The sequence below is a fragment of the Chelon labrosus genome (assembly GCF_963514085.1).
Source record: "Chelon labrosus genome assembly, chromosome: 20".
Lineage (NCBI taxonomy): Eukaryota > Metazoa > Chordata > Actinopteri > Mugiliformes > Mugilidae > Chelon > Chelon labrosus.
The window spans coordinates 14701674-14727340 of NC_140353.1; the positions used below are offsets into that span (position 1 = coordinate 14701674).

The following is a 25667-nucleotide window of genomic DNA, read 5'->3' on the forward strand; positions in this document are numbered from 1 at the left end:
TGGGTGCTCTGGCTTCCTCCTTCAGTCCAGAGACATACATGCAAAGTTAATCGGTGAACCTAAAGAGGCCGTGGATGTGAATGGTTTTACGACTGTCTGTGTTTGCCCCACAATGAACCGGCGACCTGCCCAGCCCACCGTGACAGTCAACAAGGCGAGCGGCTACAGATAATGGATGAAGGTTTTCCTGGAGATGTTTCACCACTCATCCAAGCGGCTTCTTCAGTTCCGAGAAAAGGGGTTTGAGAACTGAAGCAACCAGAGATGTGCTTAGTTTTAGATATACCAAAACCTGGATGACTGAAAATCTTCGAAGACATAATAGATGAATGTTTTGGTGGTTATTTGGGATCTGACGCAGACAACCTTTGCATTAACTATTTGTATTTTAATACATTTTCTCTTGGGCTATGTAAGTACATAGCGAAAAAGGCTTCCATTTGTGTGAATGAGGGTTGTCTCATCAATGTGTATGGTTGGATTTGTGTGCAAATGAATGGCTGAAATACAGCAATGCATTTCCCTGGCACAAGAAGGAGATAAATGACAAAAAACACGAGTATCGGCATCTGCTTATCAGCCCGATTGGTATTTTAAACATCGGTATCGGCCCAGACTTTCACAATCGGTGCACGCCCACCTCCCAGTGTCAGTAACCTCTACAGAACCTCCCACCCAGATAATTGCAGCGTCCGAGTTGCTGCGCATTTTTTTGCGAGGTCGAAACTCCCCGAACTTCGTGGCAGGTGGGGGTGAAGAGCAGGGGATTTTTTTTTTCCCCTTTGTCTGCTATTCACTCTGTGACAGCGCTCTGAAAAGGGGGGATTACATCACCGCCATTGTAGCTTCCGAGCCCTCAGCTTTCATCCGCCGGCCTGGTGTACAGTGGACCGTCCGACCCAGACAAAGACACAGCATTCCAACAGTTTAGCAGGCAGGAAACGCGGACCCGCAGTCACACCTCATCACAGTCAAACTCATCAACCCTCTCAGTGAAAAGACGCCGAACAACCGGAGGCCCTATTACCGTCGAGTCATTTGACTTCTGACTAATAATAAGTCACATTAAAACTTCCCCTTTCCTGAAAAACACATGTCAGGCTGTTACTGAATGATGTGTCAAAACTATACGGAATATGTGAGTCAGCTGGGTGTCTGTCGAGGAAGAGAAAGATGAAGAAATTAACCTTGTGGCTGACCCTAGCTATGTTGGTACGCCCGATCACTGAGGGCCGAATCTCAAGGTCTGTTTGGTTTGTCGCCACTAACGGGCAGCGAGAGGGCACGAACTTCACAGCAGCCTGTCAGTTGGGGCTGGAAATGATTTAAAAGTGAGGTCAACAAGTGGTAGAAATTATAAAGTCTGTGAAGGTAAAGAAGAAACATCAGTATGAAAAGAGACCTAGAAATTGAGCGTGAAATAATAATAATAATAATAATAATAATAATGGTGCCATTATTCATCATATGATGTAAACCGTTCATTTAAGCATTTTATGATAGCCACTTAGCAGAACTGCAGCCCACACATTCCACAGTGGCAAATTATAAAGCAGCACAACGCTCCTCTTGTTGTTGCCTTTTATCTTTGCTCAGGCTATTCCCCTTCGGGCCGATGCACAAGAGACAATAGAAACGTAAGCCCAACTTAGCAACAGGAAGCATCCTCCTGCGAACGCGTGGGCACGTTCGACAACTACAAATGAAGAACAATAACAATTGTTGGCTGAGAGATACACATGAGGCATAAAGTGAAAATAGAAACACTGTCCTTCAATAATGAAAAAGAAAGAAAGACAGAGAAGGGAGGGGGACTATTTATACTGGCGGGGAACGTGAGAAGCAGCGTCGCCAACATCTTTGGGCTGATCTCGTCGACCTTCTGTTACTCATATCGGGTCTCAAGCTGCTTTGGCTGCAAACTCGTCCCCAGATGAGGAGACGCGGGGCCCACGCATGAAATGTCAGGCAGATTAAAACAGAACGGGCATTATCCCCCCCACCCCACCCCCCTCGCCTCCCCACGCACACACACTGATATAAAGCTGCTGCATTTGCACAAGATTTATTCTCCATAAGAAAACCTCCCGGTCCAGGGTCTGCAGCGAGAAGGAAAGCTGAGATCAGACTCGGCAGTGAAAATGGGAGTGGGGCTGAGTGATCAGTCATGCCCGCCACGGCAGGTCAGCTAAGCCTATCAAGAATGCTAAAAATCCTTGATCCTTGACCAGGGTTGGACTCCAAAGCTTCCCCTTTTATTCACCTGACTCACGCCAAGTTGCCCAAGTTAGCACTGGCACAGCAACGCACAGTGAGACTCAAGCTCTCTCTGTGATTCCTTTAATTTCACACAAGAGACAGGTTTGTTGCAGATAAATGTTTTGTAAATATGCACACAGTACTTGCATGTAATAGAAACTGAAAGGTCAGCACCAGGGGCCTGGCTGGTTTCTCTCACGCCACTGCAATGTGCTCCAGAACCACATGTGACCACAGTAGATATCTAACATATTGATCATCCATTTAAAAAAACAGGCTGTGTCTCATCATAATGCCATTATGCAAGGGCTGTGACAAGCAGACACACATCATAACACCCTGATGAATGAGGCAGACTGTAAACAAACCAGAGTGCCAGGCTGATGTGTCACCAGCGGATCACCTGGCGACATGATGCCCTGTCATGTGGCAACGCTGGACGCATACATCCTGTATGTGAACGGTGCCACCTGTGAATCGTATCAGCGTCCTTGACAGACGCAGCGGACTGCCATATTTTTGCCAGCATTAGTCGGGAACATACGTTTCTGCCACCCTGGTATTAGTTTAAAAAAAGAAAAACACACTAGCACTGATTGCGCACTGGCTTCACGCTGCACCTTTCACACAAAGATGTGCTTTGTCCTCCTCACACAGTCGACAGATGTTGTGTGCAAGGCACCTTGTGTCTCGATCGACTCCCAGCACATGACTGCTAGCGCCACGTCCCCCCCCCCACCCACCCCTACTCACCTTCCCTGCTCCTTCTTCTTCTTCTTTTTTTTGGATGTCACACCATACGAAGCCGTTTCCCTTCCCTTTTGTTCCAACTCGCAACAAGGTGCCGTTAAGTCCGAGACACTAACTACGCAGCGCTCTTCCGTGTGTCTCCCCCCTCCGCGGGAAACGTCTCGGCTCCGGGTTTCAGACTCGAAAACGTCCCGGTGTCCTCCTCCGAAAGGCAACTTGGAAGTTTGATAGAAAGTTACGGGTTTGCCTCGCTGCGGTATGCAGCTGCTGGAGGGATGAGATCATTCAGGCAGCCTCCCCTCTCTCTCCCTCTCCCTCTCTTTCCCTCTGCCCCGGAGTCTCGCGAGAAGGCTTCACGGGCAAAGCAAACGTTGCCGTGGCAACAGCGCTCACCTGTAGTGGCTGGAGGGAGGCGAGGAAACGAAGAGCTCTCACTCTGCTGCGAAAACAGAGGTTGGAAACGGTTTAAGCTAATGCTAGGCAGCTAAAGCATTAGTGTTTTCATCCCAAAGTTACTTAGCTTCATTTACATGTCTTTTTAAAAAATTTATACGTCTTAGTATTCCCTTGTTTCGGCATTATGTTGCTTAAATTGTATTTTAAATGCTACTTCCAATAACCACAGAGCACTAAGTAGAGGTTTAAGACGTAAAACATTAAATAAACGGTAGAAACAATGTTTTCCTGCATTATTCTGAACTTCTCTTTTAGAGCTGTCTTTACATTAACTTTTACAGTGTTATTAAAAACAGCTCATGTTTCATGCCGATGTACACATATGTGAAGGTTATTCAATAACACACAAACAAACAAACATAACCATCCAGAAATAAAGTCATGAGTTGTGTACCAATATGTGACTGGACAGTTTTAGCCTATCATTTTCATCTATTTATTTTACAGTAGCTATGCTTCCCAAATTTAACTGATTGATGAATCTCTCCAACATAAATGATCTTTTGTGATATTTTTCTGCAAGCTGTATGTAGAAGGGAGCTGCAGAGGGTGCAGGGGAGGCCCCCGGTGTTACTCTTCCAATATTTGCTTCCCCTAATCGGCGGCATTGCCCTCCTTGCAAATCAACACGCACCAGAAAGCACTGTGGGGTAAATATGTTAATCAAATGGTTTCATGCATCAATATTTAAATGTGATATGCAAAGACACAAAGTAAAGCCACAACCACCGGGGCCTCCACAGTGCAGAGGAAACAAAAGCTGTCAAGTGTCAGTGACTTGAGCGCCGCTAATGCCTCAGCAACCTGCCAAACATATTAGGGCACTGCCAGGCCTGTGTCATCATCAGCTAATGTGGATGTGGAGAAAATCCAGTCCTAATCTACAGGGCCAGCAAACAATGTAAAAATGTGCACAGGAAGCTTTATGAGAGCTTATCACACAACAGCAGGGTCGATGCTTTCCTAAACGCACGATTTAGGACTTAAGGTGTCACTGTGATAGTAAAGCATTCATGCAGCTGCATTGGCTGCTGGCCTCAGCAAATTTAACAAAAACCTAGCTCCGGTGAATGAGATCTCACCAGACAAAAAAAGGACTCAGCAGGAAAGAGGATGCGTGATCGCGAAGAAAGGCTTGTGAGCTATTTTAAAGCGTGTTTAAAATAAGTTCACAGCCTTCCTTCTGAATTTCAAGCCTCATTATTATGCCTACACGGAGCCGTCTCAGACATGACAGCCTCTATTTTTGTCAACCGTACTTCAGAGGAACACATGATTATGGTGGCTTGCAGTCTAAACATGGCTCAATTAAAAGACACACTTCAGTGAGAATTTGGTTTTTAGGGTTTTTATTCAAGTGCAAACTTTTTTGTGTGTGTGTGTGTGTGTGTGGGGGGGGGGGGATGTTAACTCATCTATGCATGACAGAAGTTTCGTGCTTGCATGATTAAATCAGTAGCACCATCTGCTGGATGCACAAGCGTAGGACAAAAAAACAAATGGACAGGACGTGAGTGTTTAAACTTGGAACAATACTACAAATTTCCAATGCTCTTTTTCTTGATAATAAGTTTGAAAAATCCACTGGATTTATTCATCCACTACTGTTAAGCACTTACAAGGCCTCAGGCGACATCCCCTCAGAGTTTCAGAAGATCACCCTCATGTAATAAGGCTTAAAAGTGTGGAGGACATCATGGACAGTTACAGATGAGAAGTCATTTAGGACAAAGGCTATTCTTAGGTCTTGGTTAATCTTAACAGTCTTTGAATGTCAGGCTCTATGTCAATGGTGGGGAACTTTTTGCTGTATCTCTTAAAGGGCTCTCCCTCCGGCCCGATGAGGAACTTCTCAAAATTCCAGGAGATGTCCGTCCTGCTGATGGGACTCCAAACCAGAAATTTGGGATCCTGGATGAGGGAAGTGGAGTCATCGTCGGGATAGGGGAGCTTGTCTTTCAGATAGGCAAAGACTGGATGCGTGTTGGTGCCATTGACGTCGCACTTCTGGAAGATGGTGAAGTTGGGCGTGAAGCCACCACCCGGACGCACATGCTGCAGTGAATTCAGGATCTCACCATTAGAGCAGTTCTCCTGGAAAATACAGGTATTTTATGGTACTAGTTTCATTCAGATATTTCAAATCTAAGCAGTATTAAAGCTAATAAAACAGATGCAGTTTGTTCACAATAAAATCATATTTTCCTTTATTTACTGTATGGGGGGATGCTATAATAGGAGTCATTCTCAGTGGATAAAACAAACATGGAAGAAAATGTATGAAACGTGGCCTGTCTGATCAAATAATGGATTGATACGGTTTTAGAAAGCCATGTGGTATTTCAGAATAGATTCTGATCTGGAAAAATCACCATTTGCAATATAAAGAGACTTCTGACCTAACAACCTGCCACAGGAACCCGTGCTGCTCAACTCACCTGGTATCCAAACTGGTTACAGGGAAAACCCAGGACCACCAGCCGATGGGGGTACTTGCTCTGCAGCTGGTAGAGCTCGCTGTAGTCCCGGGTGGTGGTGCCTCAGAGCGAGGCCACATTCTCTATGAGGACCACCCGTCCCCTGAACACGTTGAAGTCCACCGAGTCTCCATCCAGCGTGGTGGCCCTCAGGTCGTAGAAGGTCTTGGCGATGAACGTCATCTCGTGTCCTGCGCTGTCACACTGGAGGCAGACGGGCTCTCTGTGCCTGACTGTATCCAACCCCTTTGGTCACCTGACTGACTCAGAAAGTTGCCTTTCATGGGTGTCAAATGGCCTCGCAGGAAGCTGATCTCTGCCTGACACACTACACTCCCTATCAGTTCAGCACAGCATGTGAGGTGCATCAAGTATTTTTGCTCGATTTAGAAAAAAAAAAAAGTGTCATCCCATTTAAAATGAGCTTTCGGGAGTTTGATTCTGTGATTTTACAAAGATCATGTGCTGTTGATCATTAGAAATTCTTCAAAATGTAATTATCCTAAGAATATATTTGATAATATTCATTTTAATGACTGTTTTAGAAATAAAGTCAGCACATATCACTGCTTTTATTTGCCTTTACGGTATCTCTGTGCCATGTATCAGTTTTCTGAGTCATCAAAAATTCAACGTGTGTGTCACTTGTCTTTCATGTCACGCGATGAAAAATGAATGAATCTACTTATGCCTGAACTCCGTGGACCCAACTTCACTCCTTCAGTCCTAATCTAATGACCCAGAAAGCCTGACACACAATTCATTTGTTTTTAAATAAGAACATTTACATTTATTAACTTCTATGTATATATATATCATTTTTGCATCAACCTGAAAAGCATTATTTTATAATTACACAAGTGTGGCACCTCAGCAGAACCTGAATCCATTCATTTGAGCAGCAGTAAAACCGCCTCAGTGCACGACACTCAATTGGCAGTCACTCACAGACAAGCTACACATTCAGGATGGATAAATAAGCATGCATTCTCAAAGATCCCTGAATATGGCACATCACTGACTCCCTTGAGGAAATAGGTCCTTTGTGAAAATGAATCCCTCCTTGCTTGGTTTCAATTTCTGGCTGTAAATAATTTAGCTCCCTCCTTTGGCTACTTTGTTGTTGCTTCTAGCCTCATCACGTCACCGCAATGAAAAGATTTGCCAATACGAATACATACTTTGTGCACCCACCACATAATAAAAAGGACAAGAAAATAAACAAAACCGTTAACTCTTAAAGTAGATGCATAAAGCAGATGTGCACTAATGCCTCCTTAACTGGCTTCAGAGTTCAGTGACCCCGCCACAACATTGGCCCTCTGCTGGTAACTACCGGAAACTGCATTTGCTGCATTTTTATTGACTAATAAAAAGAGAACTCCAGCACCCTCTCGGCCAACAAGTCACTTTATCTGTGAAGAAAGGCGGAGTAGGGGACGAATAAAGTGTGTTCAGTTGCTGGCGATGGCACTGTGATGACGTGCCTTTTTTGTTTTTTTTAACAGGCGCAGTTCCTCTGAGCTTTGCCGCCATTGTCTTGACTCCCCTCGCGTTCCTCCAGGACAGCCTTCTCCAGGTATTCATCCAGAGATCCCAACAAGCTGTCCACGTCTCTGTTGTGAGACTGCAGCACCAGTTCTGTCAGGCGAATGAACGACTGGAGGAAGGGGGAAGAATTAAAAAAAAAAAAGAATGTCATGAGGAGTTCCCCTCTGAATAAAAGTGTGGAAATCTAAGGGTTTTTTTTGGAGTTGTACTACCTCACTGATGTTGCTGCTGGTGGAAGCGCTGGCCTCAAAGAACTCCATCCCATAGGTTTCTGCTAGCTATGGGATTCAGATGGATATGGCGGATATAGAAATATTGTACAAAGCAAATGTGCAACATAATACTGCATGTAGGTGCACTGAAAACACAATAAAATATGTAATCAAACAGCACTAAATGACATATAGTCAAACCTTGCTTCCTTGTTCTTGCGTCACTTGCCTCCCGAGCTCATCATCAGACTTATTTCCTACCAAGATGGTCTGCACCTTGTCTGGAGTGCACTATAGAAAAACATTTTGAAGAAAGATCAGATGGAGGACTTCATCATCTTGTCACTCACGTAAAGCCACTGACTGTGTACTGAAAGTTCACTAAGCAGGAATACAAATATTGGGTCACCGTGAAGGGCAGCGAGCGCAAAGGTAAGTGATATGAAGAGTGCCTTACTTCCTCCACATCACTGGCCCACTTGGCTATGTGCTGAAAGGACGACTCGCTCGTGATGTCGTACACGAAGATGATGCCCTGCACGGGAAGCCAAAGAACATGAGGATTAAAGAAGGAGGGATACGTCATGTGAATCCGAGTGACCGTACCTGCGCCCGTCTGTAGTATTGCTTGGTAATGGTCTGGTAGCGCTCCTGACCTGCTGTGTCCCTGCACCCGAAATAAAACACAAAAACAAACACGTCAACAACCGTGAACGCAGCGGAAGTGCATGTCAATGTGCCGTTGTTCAACGTACCATATCTGCACCCGCACCTTGACTCCATCTATCTCTAGTGTTTTCATCTTGAAATCGACTCCTAATGGAAAAAAAAAGGAAAACACACAAAAACACTGAGAGGTGCTCCACAAATATAAACTGGCATCGCTTAAGCAACTGAGACGAGTCGGTGGAAAAATCTCTCTCCGTGCGATTTTACAAGGGCCGTCCCCGCTCAAACGGGGGCGTTGCTCTGGGACACTGTTCTCTCTAATGAACGGCATGCAGCACAAGGGCAGAGAGGCAACTTTTAAATCACTGTCTCCACAAAGGGTCGGCTACCTTGGGATCCTGTCGCTGCTAGGTGGCAGCACAAAGGAGCGAAGAAAAGTGAAAGGGTGCAAGAAAATAACATCGCCGCTTTAGATTCGAGGAGAGGCATCTAGTTTAGTTTTCACGCTGGCACCACAGCAGAAGTGCACTCTGATAAAAACTTCTTCTTGATGCATACTATATGCTTCTATACTGGGTAACATCCTGGGTCAATTTACACTATACAACATACAAAAGCAGTTAACAAATACAAAATAATCTGCAGAAAGAAAATACTTTCATTAATTATTCATAGGGGTGTAACCCACGGTACATACCGCGGCGCTCTCAATTTTTATTTATTGGGATTGGGGGGATAGGTACGTGGCAAAGCGTTAATAAAGTTAAAGTTAATTACATCTATTTTTCTAATCATTTAATTTAATTAATAATGAATCTAGTCTTCTTTGCATTGGGGAGACTTTGCCAAACCGTGACCTGAACCGAACCGTTGGGTTGGTGTATCGCTACGCCTCTAATTATTCGGTTGACCCTTTGTTGGCCTCCTGATTTGGTCCTCCTGAGGGCTCCTACCCTACGACAAGTCCCAACTTCCTATATTACTGCTGATATGTTAGACAAATTATAGAAAGGTGGGGGTCAATTCCCACAGAAAAACACTGAAAACCATTCGTTTTTGTTGTTTTTCTACAATAATGGAGCCCAGGATGGCTATTGTTCGTCTAACATTGCAACAGTAATATAGGAAGTTGGGACTTGACAAAGGTTACAAAGGGTCAACTGAATAATTAAAGAAAGCAATTTCTTTCTATAAAGGACTTGGTATTTCTTAGCTGCAGCCTTTTTGTGTGTTTGTAGTGTAGATGATCAAAATGATCAACATAAAAAAACAGGATGCCACCCACCTTAGAAGCATCTTATACATACAGTATGCGGCATGAAGAAGAGAACTGAACGCGTCATTTTTAGAGTGTACTTTTACTGTGGTGCCAGTGTGAAAACTAAACGAGAAGCCTTTCCTCGATTCTGAACTTCTATATTCTAACTCTACACCTTGGATTGCCTATAATGGAGATTTCCAGTTTATCATTCATTGTCAATAAAATCATTAAATGGTTAATTCATTGGCCTTTTTTAAAAAATGAGGACACTTGGACTTGTCACAGTTCAAGTTCAGCAAAGTTCAGCAGGTAATATCTGTTCCCCAATGTTCTTTCACTGTGTTTTTTCACTGTAAATGTGTTGCAAGTCTGTCTGACAGTCTGTCGTGCATCGCTCCTCCTCCACCTCATCCTGCCATCCGAGGAGTCTGCTATTCCACCACCACCACCACCACGTCTCTAGAGTCCTGGGGGTCCTGTCTCTATCTACTGCCATCATCTGGGACTCTAACTGCCAAAAAAAGTATATTCCACTTGTTACTGTTGCTCTTCACTTCACAAATGATCTCTCCGACATAATTAACAACATTAATGATGTCTCTGTTCTACTCAGGTGTACCACTGAACCATGACTGAGCCAGCTCGCACAACACCGACAGCCGGAAACTGAAGCAGCTAAATGGAATTTAGTTACATCTAGGCTGCATTTTATACTGTCACATGTCAATATACACCAATCAGGCAAAACATTATGACCACCTTCCTAATATTGTGTAGGTCTCCCTTGTACCTCCAAAACAGTTGTGACTCATCAGAGAATGGACATGGACCTTCTGAGGGTGACCTGTGGTGTCTGGCAACAGAATGTTGTTAGTGGGGGGCCTTTGGGTCCTATGGGTTGAGGGGAGGGTCCTCTGTGGATCAGGTTTGTTCCAGTGCATCCCACTGATATTTGATCAGTTTGGGATCTAGGGAATTTGGAGGCCAGGTCAACACCTTGAGCTATTTTTCATGTTTTTTTTTAGTTGTTCCTAAACTGTTTTTGTGTGTGTGTGCGTCTGTGTCAGGCTGCATCCTGCTGGGGATGGCTGCTGCCTTCAAGGAGTGTCATTGCCATGGGGTGGGGGTGTCTGGTCTGGTCTAGGTGGGTGGCACATGTCTAAGTAACATCCACATGAATGCCAGGTCCAAAGGTTTCCCAGCAGAACATTGTGTTGTCACAAGCCAAGCGGTAACCTCCGCATCTGAGCAGTGAGGCCCAAGCGGAAGTGTAAAAACACTGCAGTTCATCGAGCTCTTGAGGCTGGCTCCAAAAGGTCATGAATAGAGAAATAAGCATCCATGTTAAAATGCCCAACTTTACAGCAATATTAACATGTTTACAGCCTGGTTAAAATATTAATAATGATAATAATTTTTGGTCTGAAATGCTTATTTCTCTCTTCATGACAACTATATGGGGGTTGAATGTTTTTCTAACTGATCCGTTAATTATGGGCATTCACACTTTGAGGCAGTGTTTGAAGTTTTGGTCTATTTGAATCGTTTCAAATGCAAATAACCCAATGGGTGACGTCACGATGGGTTTATCCACTGTATATAGGGTCAATGGTGACAACTCCCGTAAGTGGTTTTTATGTTGTGGCTGATCGGTGTATCTATCAGTCAACTAATCTGTAAGTTATTACAGTCAGGTCTGCTACTTAACACACAAATTAGGCCCTGTGTTGATCAGGTGACACTTAATCGGTGACTGACTCCATTGGCCTGCAGAATTTCAGCTTGGGACATTACATCTACATGAGTTTGATTTGAAAGAAGGTGAACAAGCTCCTGGGCTTTCTCTGATGTTTGCTTTAAGATACTATGCCAGCTTATCTTCCTCAACCCCTTTAAACTAAACCCGTGTTAAAACTGGCAGCTTTTCTCACTAACATAAAGTCTGCCTCTCCTGCTTCTTTGCTGTGTTTGTGTTAGGTACGCAAAGCTGTGCCTTCAGATGGCCCTCATGCATGTCAGCGTTTCAGCTGTTTCATTACTCGACGCTTGCTTTCTCCTTAAAACCTCCTTGCTTTCAGATCCCTGAAAGCAAGGAGATTTTAAGTACCATGCCCCTTTTGTCAAATAACCGGGTTTAATCCCACGCAAAGCCTTATTCCCACCCTGCCAACTCTCACGAGATCTGACCACGAATCATTCCTCACAGTCCACTACAGCTTTGTTTTACAGTCACTGGAAACTACACTGTATATATACTTTCCCCAAAGTCATTAGTCCAGGCCAGGAAAAGAGGCAGCAGTGATAAGAAGCACTAATGCGCTCATCAGTCCACAAGTTCCAGCTGGTGAATAAACACACAGGATGAAAAGTCAACCATCATGAGGAGAAAATAATGGCTTTCCTTTGGACCTGAATCTGGATTCACAGCACTTTCTCAACCCTCTTCTTGTCTGTTCAGGTTTATATCACCATCAGAAAGTATAATCATTCCAGGACAGCCATGACCAGTAAAGTCAGTTATGGCTTGAGGCAATTTGTACTAATCTTACTGACTGAACCAGGCCTACATTTCTGTTTACAACAACATGGAAACTTCTACTATATACTGCTCTGAAAACTACAATATAAATGTCCAAACGCTGGCATTCGTCCCGTGAAAGGTACTCGTAGGTGTTTATCCGGTTCAACCTGTGGTCAAACGATATGATGAGCTCGGAAACCGGCGTCACTGAAAACTTGTTGGATTGCTTACCGATGGTGGAAATATGTGTAGGGTCGAATTCGCTGTCTATGAACCTGCGCAGCATGCACGTCTTCCCGACCCCCGAGTCTCCGAGCATGAGCAGCCTGAACAAAACGTCGTACTGCTTAGACATGGCTAAAAAATAAAAATAATAATAATAATAACAACGCCAACTCTAACGTATGAGAGAAAACATGACAGTTCAGTGCGGCTTCTGGCCGTATTGGATGGTGCCTTCAGAGCCCCTGGGAACTTTCTGTGTTCGGGAATGCACACTGATCTAGTTTAAGTTTATTCTCACATTTTTAATTCAGTTATATTATTATTATTATTAGGTAGCTTACACGTTTTCTGCTCCGAAACAATCATCGCATAGATGTCAATAGATTTTAGTTGTATTTTGTGCTTCCTAAGAGTTCTTGTAGGTAACTTCTATAATTTCCCACCGTCTTGAAAGGCAGCATTGCACCTGCATCCTTAATTTCAATATTTAAACAATGACTTGTGTCATCAGTTGTACAAGAAGTATTCAGGTCCCGGCATTAAGAAGTACGAGTAAATATTGTCAGCAAATTGTTCTTAAAGTGCGAAAAGTAGTCACTGTGAAATAAAATGCTCCCTGTCACTGTTTTATACATAATATTTTATATTAAATGTGATTCACATTTAATTCAAATTGCTGGTGTGTTGATGTGTATGTTGGATTTTCACTGCTCTGGATGTTTAATCGAATATATTTTTAACTATTATAGCAGCCTATGAGGAATAAGCAACGTCGGCTCTACGGCGCTGCTTAAGCATTTTTGCGCCCCTCAGAATTTTCTAAATTTTAAATATAAAAATAATCAGTGAATTTTCACACAAGTTCTGAAAGTAGGCACAGAGAACCCCATCAAACAAATGAAACAAATTATTCTTGTGCACTCATGTAACTGAGAAAATGAATCATTTGTACATACTCCAATCAGGCACAACATTATGACCACCTGTCTACTATTGTGGAGGTCTCCCTTGGGCCTTCAAAAGAGTTGGGACTCATCAGAGAATGGACATGGGCCTTCTGAGGGTGTCCTGTGGTGTCTGGCAACAGGATGTTGTTAGTGGGGATCTTTGGGTCCTATGGGTTGAGGGGTGGGTCCTTTGTGGATCGTCCCACAGATTCTTGATCAGTTTGGGATCCAGTGAATTTGGAGGCCAGGTTTTTTGTTTTTTGAGTTGTTCCTAAGCCGTTTTTGTGTGTGTGTGTCTGTGTCAGGCTGCATCCTGCTGGGGATGGCTGCTGCAATCAAGGAGTGTCATTTCTATGGGGTGGGGGTCTAGGTCTGGTCTGGTCTAGGTGGGTGGTACATGTCTGAGTAACATCCACATGAATGCCAGGTCCAAAAGTTTCCCAGCAGAACATTGAATTGTCACAAGATGATCAATTGTATTTACTTCTCCTTTCATTCGTCATAATATTTTGCCTGACCGACGTATCTATGAGTTGCAAAAGTATTAGAACTCTTGTTTTCACTAAATGGTGTGACCCCCTTGTGCAGCAATAACAGCAACTGAACGTTTCCAGCAACTTCTGATCAGTCGCCTACATTCTTAGAACAGAACCACTTCAGTTCTGAGACGGGTTTCCTCACATGAACTGTTTGCTTCAGGTCCTTCCACATTTCTGTCGGATTAAGGTCAGGACTTTGACTTGGCCGTTCCAAAACATTAATTTTTTTCTCTCTTAAACCATTCCTTTGTAGAATGTGATTGGGCTCGTTGTCTTGCTGCATGACCCACTTTCTCTTAAAATTCATCCCACGGACAGATGTCATGACACATTTTCATTTACAATTTGCTGCTACAATGACCCAAAATTTTAATTGTAGCCTCAACATCAGTATTTTTTACAGCCTATTCTTACACCTGTCTCTTAAAGTATTTGTGTGTATTTGTGTCTCCACTGGTAATGTTAGGCAAAGTTAAGCTGCAAGGGGGAGACAGCAAAGAAAGAAAATCGGAGACAGGTCGTCAAAGAAAACTATGTCATCACAAAAAACAATCAATCAATCCACTTAATGAGAAATAAAGGCCTTGAATCAAATCCTTTAAGAAATACAAATATATATAATTTGACTAAAATTCTCATTAAAAATTAATAAATATTCCAACCAGACTTCTTTTTATGACACAACTTTACTACAACTGAAAATATAAAAACCTCTGGCCCAGACAGCTTTTTCCAACTTTATATAGTTTTAGGTGGTACAGATTGTCTGAAGATTGTTTTATAAAACCTGGCCTGAAACCCCCAGAGCAACTCCAAGGGCAACGGGGTGGCACATAAAAACGCCCTTCAACAGTAGAAACATTGAGCAGAACCCAGCTCGTAAGAGGGGACCCATCTGCTTGAGGGCGGCCGGGTATGTTTGTAGCATCGCTGTTTTGTGAGAACAACATACAGTATTGCTAATAAGTCAAGTTAATTTAGTTCGTTTAGCTCAGGGGTGTCAAACTCATTTCAGTTCAGGGGCCACATACAGCCCAGTTTGATCCCAAGGAGGCAGGACCAGTAACACAACAGCGTATTAACCTATAAATAACGACAACTCCAACTTCCCTTTGTTTTAGTGCGAACAACTGGACATTTTTTAAGAAAAAGTGCAGTATCTGTATGGTTCTAGTTCTCAGTTTTGTGTTACGGCCACAACTCTCACTAAAACTGTGTAAACCCGAGGAATAGCTGTTACTTTTATTGGAAAAATTGTATTTAAATGTCTTCAATGTAATTCTTGAAATTTGCAAATTCATCCGGCGGACCATATTTGACCCTTTGGCGGGCTGGTTTTGGCCCGCGGGCCGTGTGTTGGACGCCTGTGGTTTAGCTGAAGGAGGAAATTGTTTTCAGTCAATAGAGAAGTTACTCAGTTCGCCACAACCGCTTGAACTCACCACGTAGCCGAACAGAAGCAGTCACGTTACAAACAAACTCTGCAGCCTGTCGCTGGCTTTATATCGCTGTTGCTTGTTTTTAAAACCTTTCATGGTCAGGCTCCTGGCGACATCTACAGAAAAGGTCCCGTGAGCCTGATTGCTGCCTGAGATCTGTAGGTATTAGGCTCGACTGGTCACGACTTTGCTGTACAGGCCCCTCAGCTGTAGATGCATGCAAAGTTCAAATCTCCTATTAACGGAGGAGCTGTGCATAAGTTTGCATGACCCCATGTCCTCGATCAAGCTCCTTTGTTTTGAAATCTACTAAAATAATAATACTAAAATAAATCTAAACCTTCTATTAGTAGCAAGGTCGACCCAATCCTCAGAGTGATCTAGAAATATCTGAGCGGGTTCATTCCCTCCGATGTTTCAATAAATCATCCCGTCTCGATTGATTTAATTCGATTATCAGGGTCTAAAATTGTCATTAATCAAGCCAGATTATTTAATTAACCGAGTACCCACAAACACTTAATACCAAGGAACACAGCTGTGAACACTGCTTTGAAAAAGATTTAAAACACGTTCAGCCACGCATACATCCAAAAAGGATAAAATAGTTTTATTTATAGTCTTATAATAAAGGTATGCCTCAACTTGCAAGACAACCATTGGCAGTATGTACAACATACCTGTAATTTCCATGGAATGGAACAACAAATATTGATTATGTACACACTAGTTTAACCTCTGCAATAAAGAAAAAAAGAGAAACATTCCCAGCACAGGCAAATATTTGAAGGGAAGGCATTTCTTTGCAGAACTGACACCATTTAAGAGTATACAGTGTTATATACTACACACAGAAATGGACTTCCATTAACAAAAATAAAGGTCACTGCCCTTTAACTGCATTGCGTAACATTCAGTATCCATTAGAGGATTTTTTTTTGTTTTTTTATATATATATACCCATGTTTTATTCAATAATAAAAATAGAGGAAAATAAGTAGTCGAACCTGCGGAAATCCACTAAAACAGCAGGTCGGCTCGATTATCCTCCCGTGTTCTCTGGAAAATCTCAAGTCAGACATAATAGAGGTGAGACAAGGGTAGGAAATTAATTTTGGTGCGTCACTATAAATAGAAGAATTGATTCAATTACACAAACATTTCAAAGACACAAACTTCAGTCACCTACACCGAATAAGGAGGGCTGCATCTTCCATAGCAGACAGTTTTTTTCTTTTGTTTTTCAAAAGCAACTTCACATTCCTTTCTGGAAAAATAAGAATATTAAAAATTGTCAACGGTCGTGTAGTCTCACAACTCTGAGCGATAACAGGGGTTGTCCAAAACAACCTAAAAGAAAGAGGGTCATTTTTTTTGTAGCTTAATAAAGCATCAAACCTTTTCATCCCCACGTGTGATTATAAATGGTTATTACGAGGTTTGAAAAGCGTGGAGTCCTTCAAAACTGCAGAGCTGCCTTACTTTGGGGATCTTAAAAGTTGTTGCTGGGCCACAGAAGGAGTGACAGGATGCTTGCCAGGAGGATAAAGGAAGGTACAAGCGTTTTATACATAGTAGCACCTCTCTCACACAGTCTCCACCCTGTCCCCTGGACTGGCGTAAGAAGGCAGGGCCGAGTGCGGACAGGTAAAAAGAGCTGGGGCTGGTGGGTAAAAAGAGTCCGTCTCGACAGCTGATCGCCGCCCGAGTCTAGCTGGCCTCCACGCGGAGCTTCTTCCTGTTGGGCGGCTCGTCCGGCTCTGATTCAGAGCTGGAGTCGGACCCGCCGTCGAAGGCGGACACCGCGCTCCCTTTGCGGTTTGTGTACAAGCTGCTTTCAGAAGGGTAGTTTGCCTGGAGCTGAGTGTTCCCCTTGGCCTTCTCCAGTGCACGAACTGCGAGCAGCGCACAAAGACAGGGAGGCAAAAGCACAGTCATACAAACTAAAAGCCTGCATCACTTTCAAAAGAATTCTTTTCAGAATTCAGCCACTTACCCTGCTGCTCCAGGAGTGCATTCTGCTTCTTTAAGTCGTCAATGTCTTGCTGGTGTGTGTGGTTTTTTCGCCTCATGAACTGGATGTACTCCGTGGCTTTGTCTAGAATCTGTGCTCGGGAGGCCTGTTTAACAAAATTCTGTGAGCAGAAATGTCACTGAGCCTTGGGCCAATGTTGTCTCTTTGTTACAGATCATACAGAACATACAGAACATCTTATTCTTGTCTAATTAATTGTACAGAGATAATTTCAGAGATCACAGTCATATATGTACTCAGTCACGACATTAAGCATCTGACACAATTTACTGATAAAGTACAGGGTTATGGAAGTAGCCTCCCCAAGCAGGACAGTACATCCTACTGCACCACAAAAAATTTGGATGAAAAGACTTAAGGAACATGGCAGTGATCCAAAGTCAGTGACCAAACTGAGACAAAACATCTGATTGAGCATTCACAGGATCCATCAGAAGCAAGCAGCAACATCAAGGGCTTAAAATTAAAGCTGCATGTAGTGCTAAAAACTGCAGCTCCTCTAATGACCACTTGAGGGCCAACTTTACGTAAACATGTAAACAGCCTGGTACAAAAACAGTTTTTGGTCTCCGTAGCTAATTTACCAATTCATAACAATTGCACGTAGGATTTTTATACAACTCATCCATTCAAACTGTATCATGGTTGTATGTTAGGGATGTCCCAGTCAAGTTTTTTTTTTTTTGCCCCCGATCTGATCCAGGTATCGATCCAATCTTAAAAAACTTAATTTCCTGCTCTGGAGATTCATAAAGGCTTTTCTTATCTTGTATTCTTCTAGATCATGTGTTCACTGTGTGACTGGATTAAGTCCAATAAATAAAGCTGTCAAAGCTAACATAGCGAGAGGAAGGTAGCTTGTACCTTGGCTCTGGAAAATCTGTGTTTTTGAAATGAGCTGGTCTTTCAATGCCATAAACTCTAATATATATACACTAATACTTTTCTCCTTGACGTTGTCTAAAGCGTCAAAGTTACCAAAAAACAAAGGAGTCGTCTTCTTTTTTGGTAGCTGTGACGCTCCTCCTAGTATTCAAAATGTTTATATGCTACAGGGACGTGATTTGGTTTATGGCAGGCCTAAAATAAATAATGAAGCCTGATGATCAACAACTCAGACTTACAACAACTCTTTTTCTGGGGTCCTTCAAAAGCTCTTTTGTCATTTTTATGCAGAAATGTAGAAGACAGAAATATATATATATTTACAGACGTGAACACAGTAGTTTGGTACCCTTCTGTTAAAGAAAGAAAAACACATGGTGGTCAATGAAATAACTTGAAAAAGTCAAAAGTAAAGACACTGATTTTGAATTGTGGTTCAACAGAATCATTATAAAAATCAAACTAATGAAACTGGCCTGGACAAACATTTTATCCCTAACTCTCAATAAGTCAATAAGACTCAATAAGACCTGTCGACAGGTGTTTTAGCCCACTCCCTGTGAGCAAACTGCTCCAGCTGTCTCAGGGTTGATGGGTGCCTTCTCCAGACTGCATGTTTCAGCTCTATCCACAGATGTTCAACAGGATTTAGATCAGGGCTCATGGAAGGCCACTGCAGAATAATCCAGTGTTTTGTTCTCAGCCATTCTTGGGTGTTTTTAACTGTTTGTTTTGGGTCATTATCCTGTTGGAGGACCCATGACCTATGACTGAGACCAAGCTTTCTGACACTGGGCAGCACATTTTGCTCCAGAAGGCCTTGAGATTTCATTGTCTACAGATTCAAAACACCCTTTGCCAGATGCAGCAAAGCAGCTCCAAACATAACCGAGCCTCCTCCATGTTTCACAGTAGGTACGGTGTTCTTTTCTTTCAATGCCTCATGTTTGCATCTGTCAACGTAGAGCTGATGTGACTCGCCAAAAAGCTCCAGTTTTCTCTCATCTGTCCAAAGGACATTCTTCCAGAAACTTTGTGGCTTGTCAATAGGCAAATTCCAACTCCGCAGTGGAGTCCTTCTCAGTTGTCTTCCATTAAGTCCACTTTGGCTCAACCAGAGACGCGTGGTGTGATTTGACATTGATGTACCTTGACCTTGGAGTTCACCCCTAATCTCTTTGGAAGTTGTTATGGGCTCTTTGATTATCCTTCTCTTCAACTCGTCATTAATCTTCCTCTTGCAGCCACGTCCAGGGAGATAGGCTACAGTCCCTTGGACCATAAACTTCTGAATAATATGTGCAACTGTAGTCATTGGAACATCGAGCTGCTTGGAGATGGTCTTATAGCATTTACCACTGTTTCCACTGAATCAGGAGAATTACAATTATGTAAAGAGAGTTGGTCAAGACCCAGATGAAACGACTCCGGACGTAACATGAACTAGCGAAACTAGCGTGAACTGGCTAGCAAAGTTAGATTGAACTTCAACAGTTTTCTGATTTATTTATTTAATCTTACATACATTTGTCCATAGAATGCCACGTCTCAACAGCTTATGTTTAGTATTCATGCATATGAACTGCACAGGCTGCTGCTAGTAGCCGCTAAATCCAATATCCGCGCTATCACGATAATTTAAAGACGGACTGATATAAAACGCATGCTCTTTATACAGCCATATACTGTATAAATAGTTTTTAATAGTTGGGATAGCATCATAATTAGGGGCTTTTATTAAGACGTAGACGTTAAATAGGCAGACTGAGTGATTACAAGTTTGAAGGCATTTGTTTTCATTATTATTTTTTTTTTTTTAGTGTTGAACCACAATTCAAAAGCAATATCTGATTTTTGGTTTAAAATTTATTATTACTTTTGTCAGTGTCAAGTTATTTCAGTGACCACCGTGGGTTTTTCTTTCTTTCTTTGTGTGTGTGTGTGTGTGTGTATATATATATACACACACCTACACCAGTCTCATCTTATTTCTATACGGTGTGCACACAGGTGAGTCAGCTACATTCCTATGTATATCTCTGTGATCTACAATGTGTTTGTGAAACTCCTCACACTCTGATCTGGGCTATCCCTCTACCGCGCTTTTTGGATTTTGGAGAGCTGGTAAGCTACCTTGTACAGATAAACATCTCTCATGTCGTCTTCTGGCATGTAAAAAATATGATACGGGCATATCTACCTCAAACAAGTCCAGCTGCCTTTTTCCTGATTTCAGATATAACACAACCTGGATTACACCGTTTGGAAGGTAAAAAAAATAAATAGATGTTTATTGGGAGTTATTTTATTTAAGGTGCAATATGCTGATGTGACACAATGACAGAAACTTGGCACTTTATGTTTGGGGAATTTAGTTTTTTGCTAAGCCCCAAGACAGGTAAGTAACAATCATTTACGTTTAAAATCAAAACACTTTGTTTTCTTAGAATATAGAGTTTCAAAAAAAATGTAAAAATGTTTCGTCATTTTCCTCTCACCTTTTCCCCTTGTAACGAAGGCACAGAATCTCGTAAACTGTGAAAGCTGTCTTTAATGTGGTCCCTGCGTTTGCGCTCCAGCGCGTTGTGATGTGCTCGCTTGTCTGCCTGCAAAGACAAAGGCAACGTTTATGTTGGCGTTTCTTTACACACAAGTCATTCATAAAAAAAATTTTTTTTAAAAATGCTCAGGGAAAAACTTAAAGAAGAAAGCTGCTACTCGCTGGTTTGTGTGCTATCTGTAGCATAAAAGCAATATTTAGATTTAGATGTGTAAATCTCAATTACGTCAGAAACATATATACGAATTTTTACATGGATGTGATCTACATCGGCTTTCAGCAGCTTTAATGGTTTGAACATCACATCCTGAAATTCTCAGCAACAGTCTTTCACAGAAATATTAACTCCAATGTCAGCCTTCTCTTTGCTCATTTACACAGACTGACGCACATGGGCTGAATACATCATACACAGCACAGAGCGTGTGCTGAGGAAAAACTGTCTGTATTTAAAGTCTGATTCTTCAGCACATGCTGTAGTTTTACGGAAGCTTTCAGTCAGCTGAGATTAGATGCCGTTTCAAGTTAGAATATTCCATTCAAGATGAGTGGCAACAGCCAGGACAGGATGGAGTCATTCAGTACACTCTAACGTTACACCTGTGATTAACGACTGAATTGTCTTTGTCAAACTATGGCGTCGTTTCTCGCTTTTCAGCCGTATTCAATGTTACACGCCCTTGACTATACAGTCACCATATCAGAAGCTAGGCCCCTAAACACAAACACTTGGTGGCTCTAGAAACCAAGTGCTACTTAAACCGGTCAGAAGAAGGGGACGCAACAAGATTAATAGAGGGGAGGTCAATCTTCAAATGGTGGAAAATGGTGCAGAAATAGCAGAGCGATTATGATTGGGGTTGCCACAAATAACTGTGATGGGCCTCGTCGTCAGAACAGTTTACCAAATCAAATATTGGAATTGTTATTAAGAATTATCATGAGAGTAAATGACAGAGATAATTTGGACACGGAAAGGAAATACAGGCGTCTGTAACACTATTTGTACGGGATTAGTATGCCCTGGGGACATCATGTGATTTAGAAATGACACCTCTACGTTTGTGTTTTGTCTGGCTCATTGACACTAGATAAGTAAACTCTGTGTTTTACTCAAATTTACTGACATCATCCTTGATTATGACGTCTCCGCTACTGTCTGCTTCCACTCCACTACATGGAAGTTAATATTATACCTCCACACTTTGACAGCTTCAGTTACTTTCAGATTAATAATAATAATAAAAAAAGGTTTTTAATAATGAGATTGTACCGATCCCAGGAGAATTTACGCACTACCAGTATTTACTGCAAGTCAGCTCCACCTTCGCCGATGTAATGAACACATTAATTAAAATGAACTTGGTTTTCTGTTAATGGGTCGGCATGCCACGCAGCCACATCTTGACTTTGCACCCGAAACAGTTGTCCAAACTCTGATGCGTAACAGAGCCGTCAGAATTCTTGAGAGAAAAGAGAAAAAAAATAAAAACAGAAAATGCAAACGAAACAAAACTACACAATAAAACTCACGCCGATCATGCCGATTCACGCTGGATTAGTATTACAGGACCTCTGTGTTTTGAGAAATATGGTAGGTCATTTTTAAGAAAGACTTACTTAGAAATTAAAGACATGTCAGATTCGCACAGGATTAAGACCACAGGCCTTTGACCTCAATTGTTACAAATTACTACAGCTCCCCAGGTAACAGAGCAAATCTTTTATCAATTAAATACAAATATTTCAAATGCCTTTCTTAAGCAAAATCAAATAAGTTGCAATATTAGATACATTCAACCATGAGGCCTTAACAGGGCTCTGTGAGGATCTAAAGCTTAAGATCCCAGCTCAGTAGCATGGGGGAAGGGTAAGCCATATATATATATATATATATATATATATATATATATATGATAGAATATTTGACCATGTGGACGATCTGACATGATTTTATACTCAATCAAAACAGCACACTTAAAGGAGAAAAGATGCTGCATATTCTCCCAGTGTGCACAGTAGGTTTGTTGTTGCAACTGCAGCGCATTTTCCAAATGTAAACTCTTGCAGCAGCACTAGTAGCACAGGAGAACATAACTCAAAAAGGGCAAAAAGGTGGATGGGGCTGCAGGGAAACACAGGCGAACTTGGCAGCTCCTTAATCACAAACCATAACAACATGAAGTCCGCTCTGGTGGCCTGTCTACGTTGCAGGCTGCTGCAGTGCGAAGCTAATGTGGAGGAAGATCAGGCAATAAGAGAGAACATCGAGTACTTGAACCCTACTCACTCCTTGTTTGCAGGAACGACTAAACCGTGCAAAAGGACATTACATATTGATTTTAATAAATGCAGGAATGTTTTAAATAAAGAGAAAGCACATAAAAAAGGCGATGGAAATGTTTGCCTGCCAGCTATTCATCATGTCTGCTATATATAGCAAGCCTGACGTGGAGGGAGTCCCTTTTTACGCATAAAATAAACAGAAGCTCCACTTAAAGTATGCTATGCATAGCAAAGAAACGCGTATTGCAATTTAATTTGGGAACAAGCTGTTCCTACACAGGGACATCCTAAACAGGCCAGCTCGGATCACCTCCTCTCAGATGAGCTGACCTTGCTTGCAGCAACAGCTTAACTGTTTATGGTTGTCGCATCATGTTTTCAATATGTCTGCAGCCTCAACGCTCCCAACGCGGGGTTTTATTTCGGTTACAGCGTGTTTTCACTGAACGAGGACTTGGACTCAGCTGACCACGGCAACATGGACGATCAGAATAAGTGCTGTCAAATTACTGAACAAGTTGATGTTGTCTTGTGCCGAGCTTCCTCACAGGAACAACCAATGTCGCTCCACTTTAACGCAGCAAAACGACGCAGTTTAATCACCAGATTCGTCTCTTTAACTTTCATGAACACGCCAACTTATTTTAAAAAATATATATATACTTCCCAGCTACCCTGCTGTTTTTATCAAAATCTAGTGTTAGCTGAAAAGCCTAGCTAGCGTGCTAGCATAATCAGATAGCGTAGGTTTGCAGGAATGATAAAGTTGCTGTTTTGGCTAGCAAACCTGCTAGCTACTTCTAGAGGAAAACTAAAACACATACATCGCTGTCGACTTCGATGTCATCGTTTTCACTCATTCTTCGGCTAAAACAAAATAAATAAAAATAAAAGTATGACCAAAAAAAGAAAAAAAAAGAAAACAAGCAGCTGTCAAAACAAAGTGCGGCGACAACTGGAGGCAACTGATGAGACACGAGCACGGAGCTCTGCTACAGCAGAGACATGACGACCAACGGCTCTGCTACACGTGATTCGCCTACACATGGACGGGAAAACACACACGGCGCAGGCGCACCAAAAACGAGGCCTTGTGGGAAATGAGGTCGGTTAGTGACACGCCGCCGCGTTTGCTTTGGTTTCGTTTCAGAAATTTGAACTACATTTCCCACACGTCCGCGGGCTTAGACTCGCCCACCAACATAACCCGTTACCTCCCACAACTTGCAAACACAGCATCGTCGGGAGGACTGTCAAGCTTTTTGTTTTTGCTCCAATGGACCACAATGTTTGTTATTGTACAAAAAAAAAATAAAAAATACAAATAATCTGACATTAATAAATTCGTTAAACCTGTACAATCATATCGAATGCCACACATTTGCTATAAATATACAGTTGATGCAAACAGGATTCTGTAGTATGAGGGCATTGTGCTAGAGTCTGCTGTTGGACGTTGTTAGCAGGATTGTGTGCGACAACAACTAGTCTCTTCCTCTTCTCCCAGCATATGATTATGAGGCCAGATGGTGGCCTAGCTCACTTCAGGCGCCCTCCCCCACCAACCATCCATAGCTGCTCATTTGCCTCCATAAGACCTTTAAATAGCTTCTGCAGCAAGATATCACTGCTGTCACTACTGGAGCACTGCAGCAATATATTCTTCATTGCAAGGAATCATTTACGTTATTTATACTCAACTAAACACCAACTGTCTGCAGCATATTTAATATCATAATCTTGCATGCACTATGTATTTCATATTTCTAAAAGCAGACCAACGACATGTGTAGCGTTATGCGTAAGCATCGATGTGCATCCCTGTGCTGCACACCACTGCATCTTTGTTTCTGTCTCTGCTCACTAGTTACTCTCTCCAATATAAAGACATTATTATTTAACCTTCACCATCGGGTAATGTCAGTGAACTTGAGGGCTCATTTTCAAGTCAGTAGTCAATACTCACTTGACTTGCTAATTTAAGCAATAGATGGATTAGTTAAATTAGATATAGTTTGGATTTTGGAGAATAACAGATTAACATCACAAGACCATGGCCATAAAGCGACAATGGGGCTATGTGGCAGCGCAGAATATCACATTATATCAGGAACAGACGTTTTGAGTGACAAGGAAGGTTAGCTTTTGAGCCTATAAATGAGCGCTTCATTTTCAGTTTAAAGTGAATCTTATATTACAGGCTGCTGTCTAGAAAGATTCCCAAGTATTTAAACAAGTCAGTCGTTATGTGTCTATGGTTAACAAGTGATACCTGGAAATGATTAAAGGAAAACTGAAGAGTCAGAGCATGCAATGAATGGACCCTCGGGTATATACAATACAACAGTATCATCTGCAAAAACAACAACAAAAAAAGAATTTTGAAGTACTGAGTGAGAACAGTGGTGTTATATACACTACATTGTCAAAAGTATTCAAAAGATAGCATGCCACCAGTGCAACAAGTCCAGTTGTGAAATTTCCTACTAAATATTCAATTGTCAGCGGAATTATAACAAAGTGGAAGCGTCTGGGAACGACAGCAACTCAGCTACGAAGTGGCAGGCCACGTAAAATGACAGAGCAGGGTCAGCG

The 25667-nt window shown here is 42.2% G+C and overlaps 4 protein-coding genes across 5 annotated transcripts in view; all 4 read right to left on the reverse strand.

Annotated features, from left to right (window-relative positions):
- LOC311505781 (signal-induced proliferation-associated 1-like protein 1) overlaps window positions 1-3363 on the reverse strand; it is a 36148-nt gene extending 32785 nt beyond the window's left edge. The window contains exon 1 of the mRNA XM_084569534.1: window positions 3013-3363. The gene's annotated coding sequence lies outside the window, so the exon portion shown is untranslated. The remainder of the gene's footprint in view (window positions 1-3012) is intronic.
- Window positions 3364-4933: 1570 nt separating this feature from the next.
- gpx2 (glutathione peroxidase 2) lies at window positions 4934-6278 on the reverse strand. The gene is made up of 2 exons (XM_084569196.1): window positions 5904-6278; window positions 4934-5559 (listed from the first exon to the last, which is right to left on the reverse strand). Exons 1-2 carry the CDS (start codon window positions 6123-6125, stop codon window positions 5206-5208), a joined length of 576 nt encoding a protein of 191 aa, XP_084425322.1. The 5' UTR covers window positions 6126-6278; the 3' UTR covers window positions 4934-5205.
- Window positions 6279-6505: 227 nt separating this feature from the next.
- Window positions 6506-12663, reverse strand: LOC311504986 (ras-related protein Rab-15-like). The gene is made up of 7 exons (XM_084568353.1): window positions 12388-12663; window positions 8461-8521; window positions 8312-8372; window positions 8163-8240; window positions 7907-7996; window positions 7706-7771; window positions 6506-7602 (listed from the first exon to the last, which is right to left on the reverse strand). Exons 1-7 carry the CDS (start codon window positions 12509-12511, stop codon window positions 7444-7446), a joined length of 639 nt encoding a protein of 212 aa, XP_084424479.1. The 5' UTR covers window positions 12512-12663; the 3' UTR covers window positions 6506-7443.
- Window positions 12664-15891: 3228 nt separating this feature from the next.
- LOC311505717 (protein max-like) lies at window positions 15892-24199 on the reverse strand. 2 transcript variants are annotated; one of them, XM_084569440.1, is made up of 4 exons: window positions 23897-24199; window positions 20725-20832; window positions 17303-17441; window positions 15892-17201 (listed from the first exon to the last, which is right to left on the reverse strand). In XM_084569440.1, exons 1-4 carry the CDS (start codon window positions 23930-23932, stop codon window positions 17017-17019), a joined length of 468 nt encoding a protein of 155 aa, XP_084425566.1. In that variant the 5' UTR covers window positions 23933-24199; the 3' UTR covers window positions 15892-17016. The 2 variants fall into 2 exon arrangements, with proteins under 2 accessions (XP_084425566.1, XP_084425567.1); XM_084569441.1 differs by having other exon boundaries at window positions 17303-17426; window positions 23897-24198.
- Between the last annotated feature and the right edge of the window lie 1468 nt (window positions 24200-25667).

Coding starts and splice junctions, on each gene's coding strand:
- LOC311504986 (XM_084568353.1), bottom strand. CDS start 12,511: ATGTCTAAGCAGTACGACGTTTTGTTCAGGCTGCTCATGCTCGGAGAC. Junction 7,997..8,162: donor GGGCCAGTGATGTGGAGGAA/GTAAGGCACTCT, acceptor GTTTTTCTATAG/TGCACTCCAGACAAGGTGCA. Junction 7,603..7,705: donor CCAGCAGCAACATCAGTGAG/GTAGTACAACTC, acceptor CCCTTCCTCCAG/TCGTTCATTCGCCTGACAGA.
- LOC311505717 (XM_084569440.1), bottom strand. CDS start 23,932: ATGAGTGAAAACGATGACATCGAAGTCGACAGCGAT. Junction 20,833..23,896: donor ACATCGAAGTCGACAGCGAT/GTATGTGTTTTA, acceptor TTGTCTTTGCAG/GCAGACAAGCGAGCACATCA. Junction 17,202..17,302: donor TGCACTCCTGGAGCAGCAGG/GTAAGTGGCTGA, acceptor CGCTGCTCGCAG/TTCGTGCACTGGAGAAGGCC.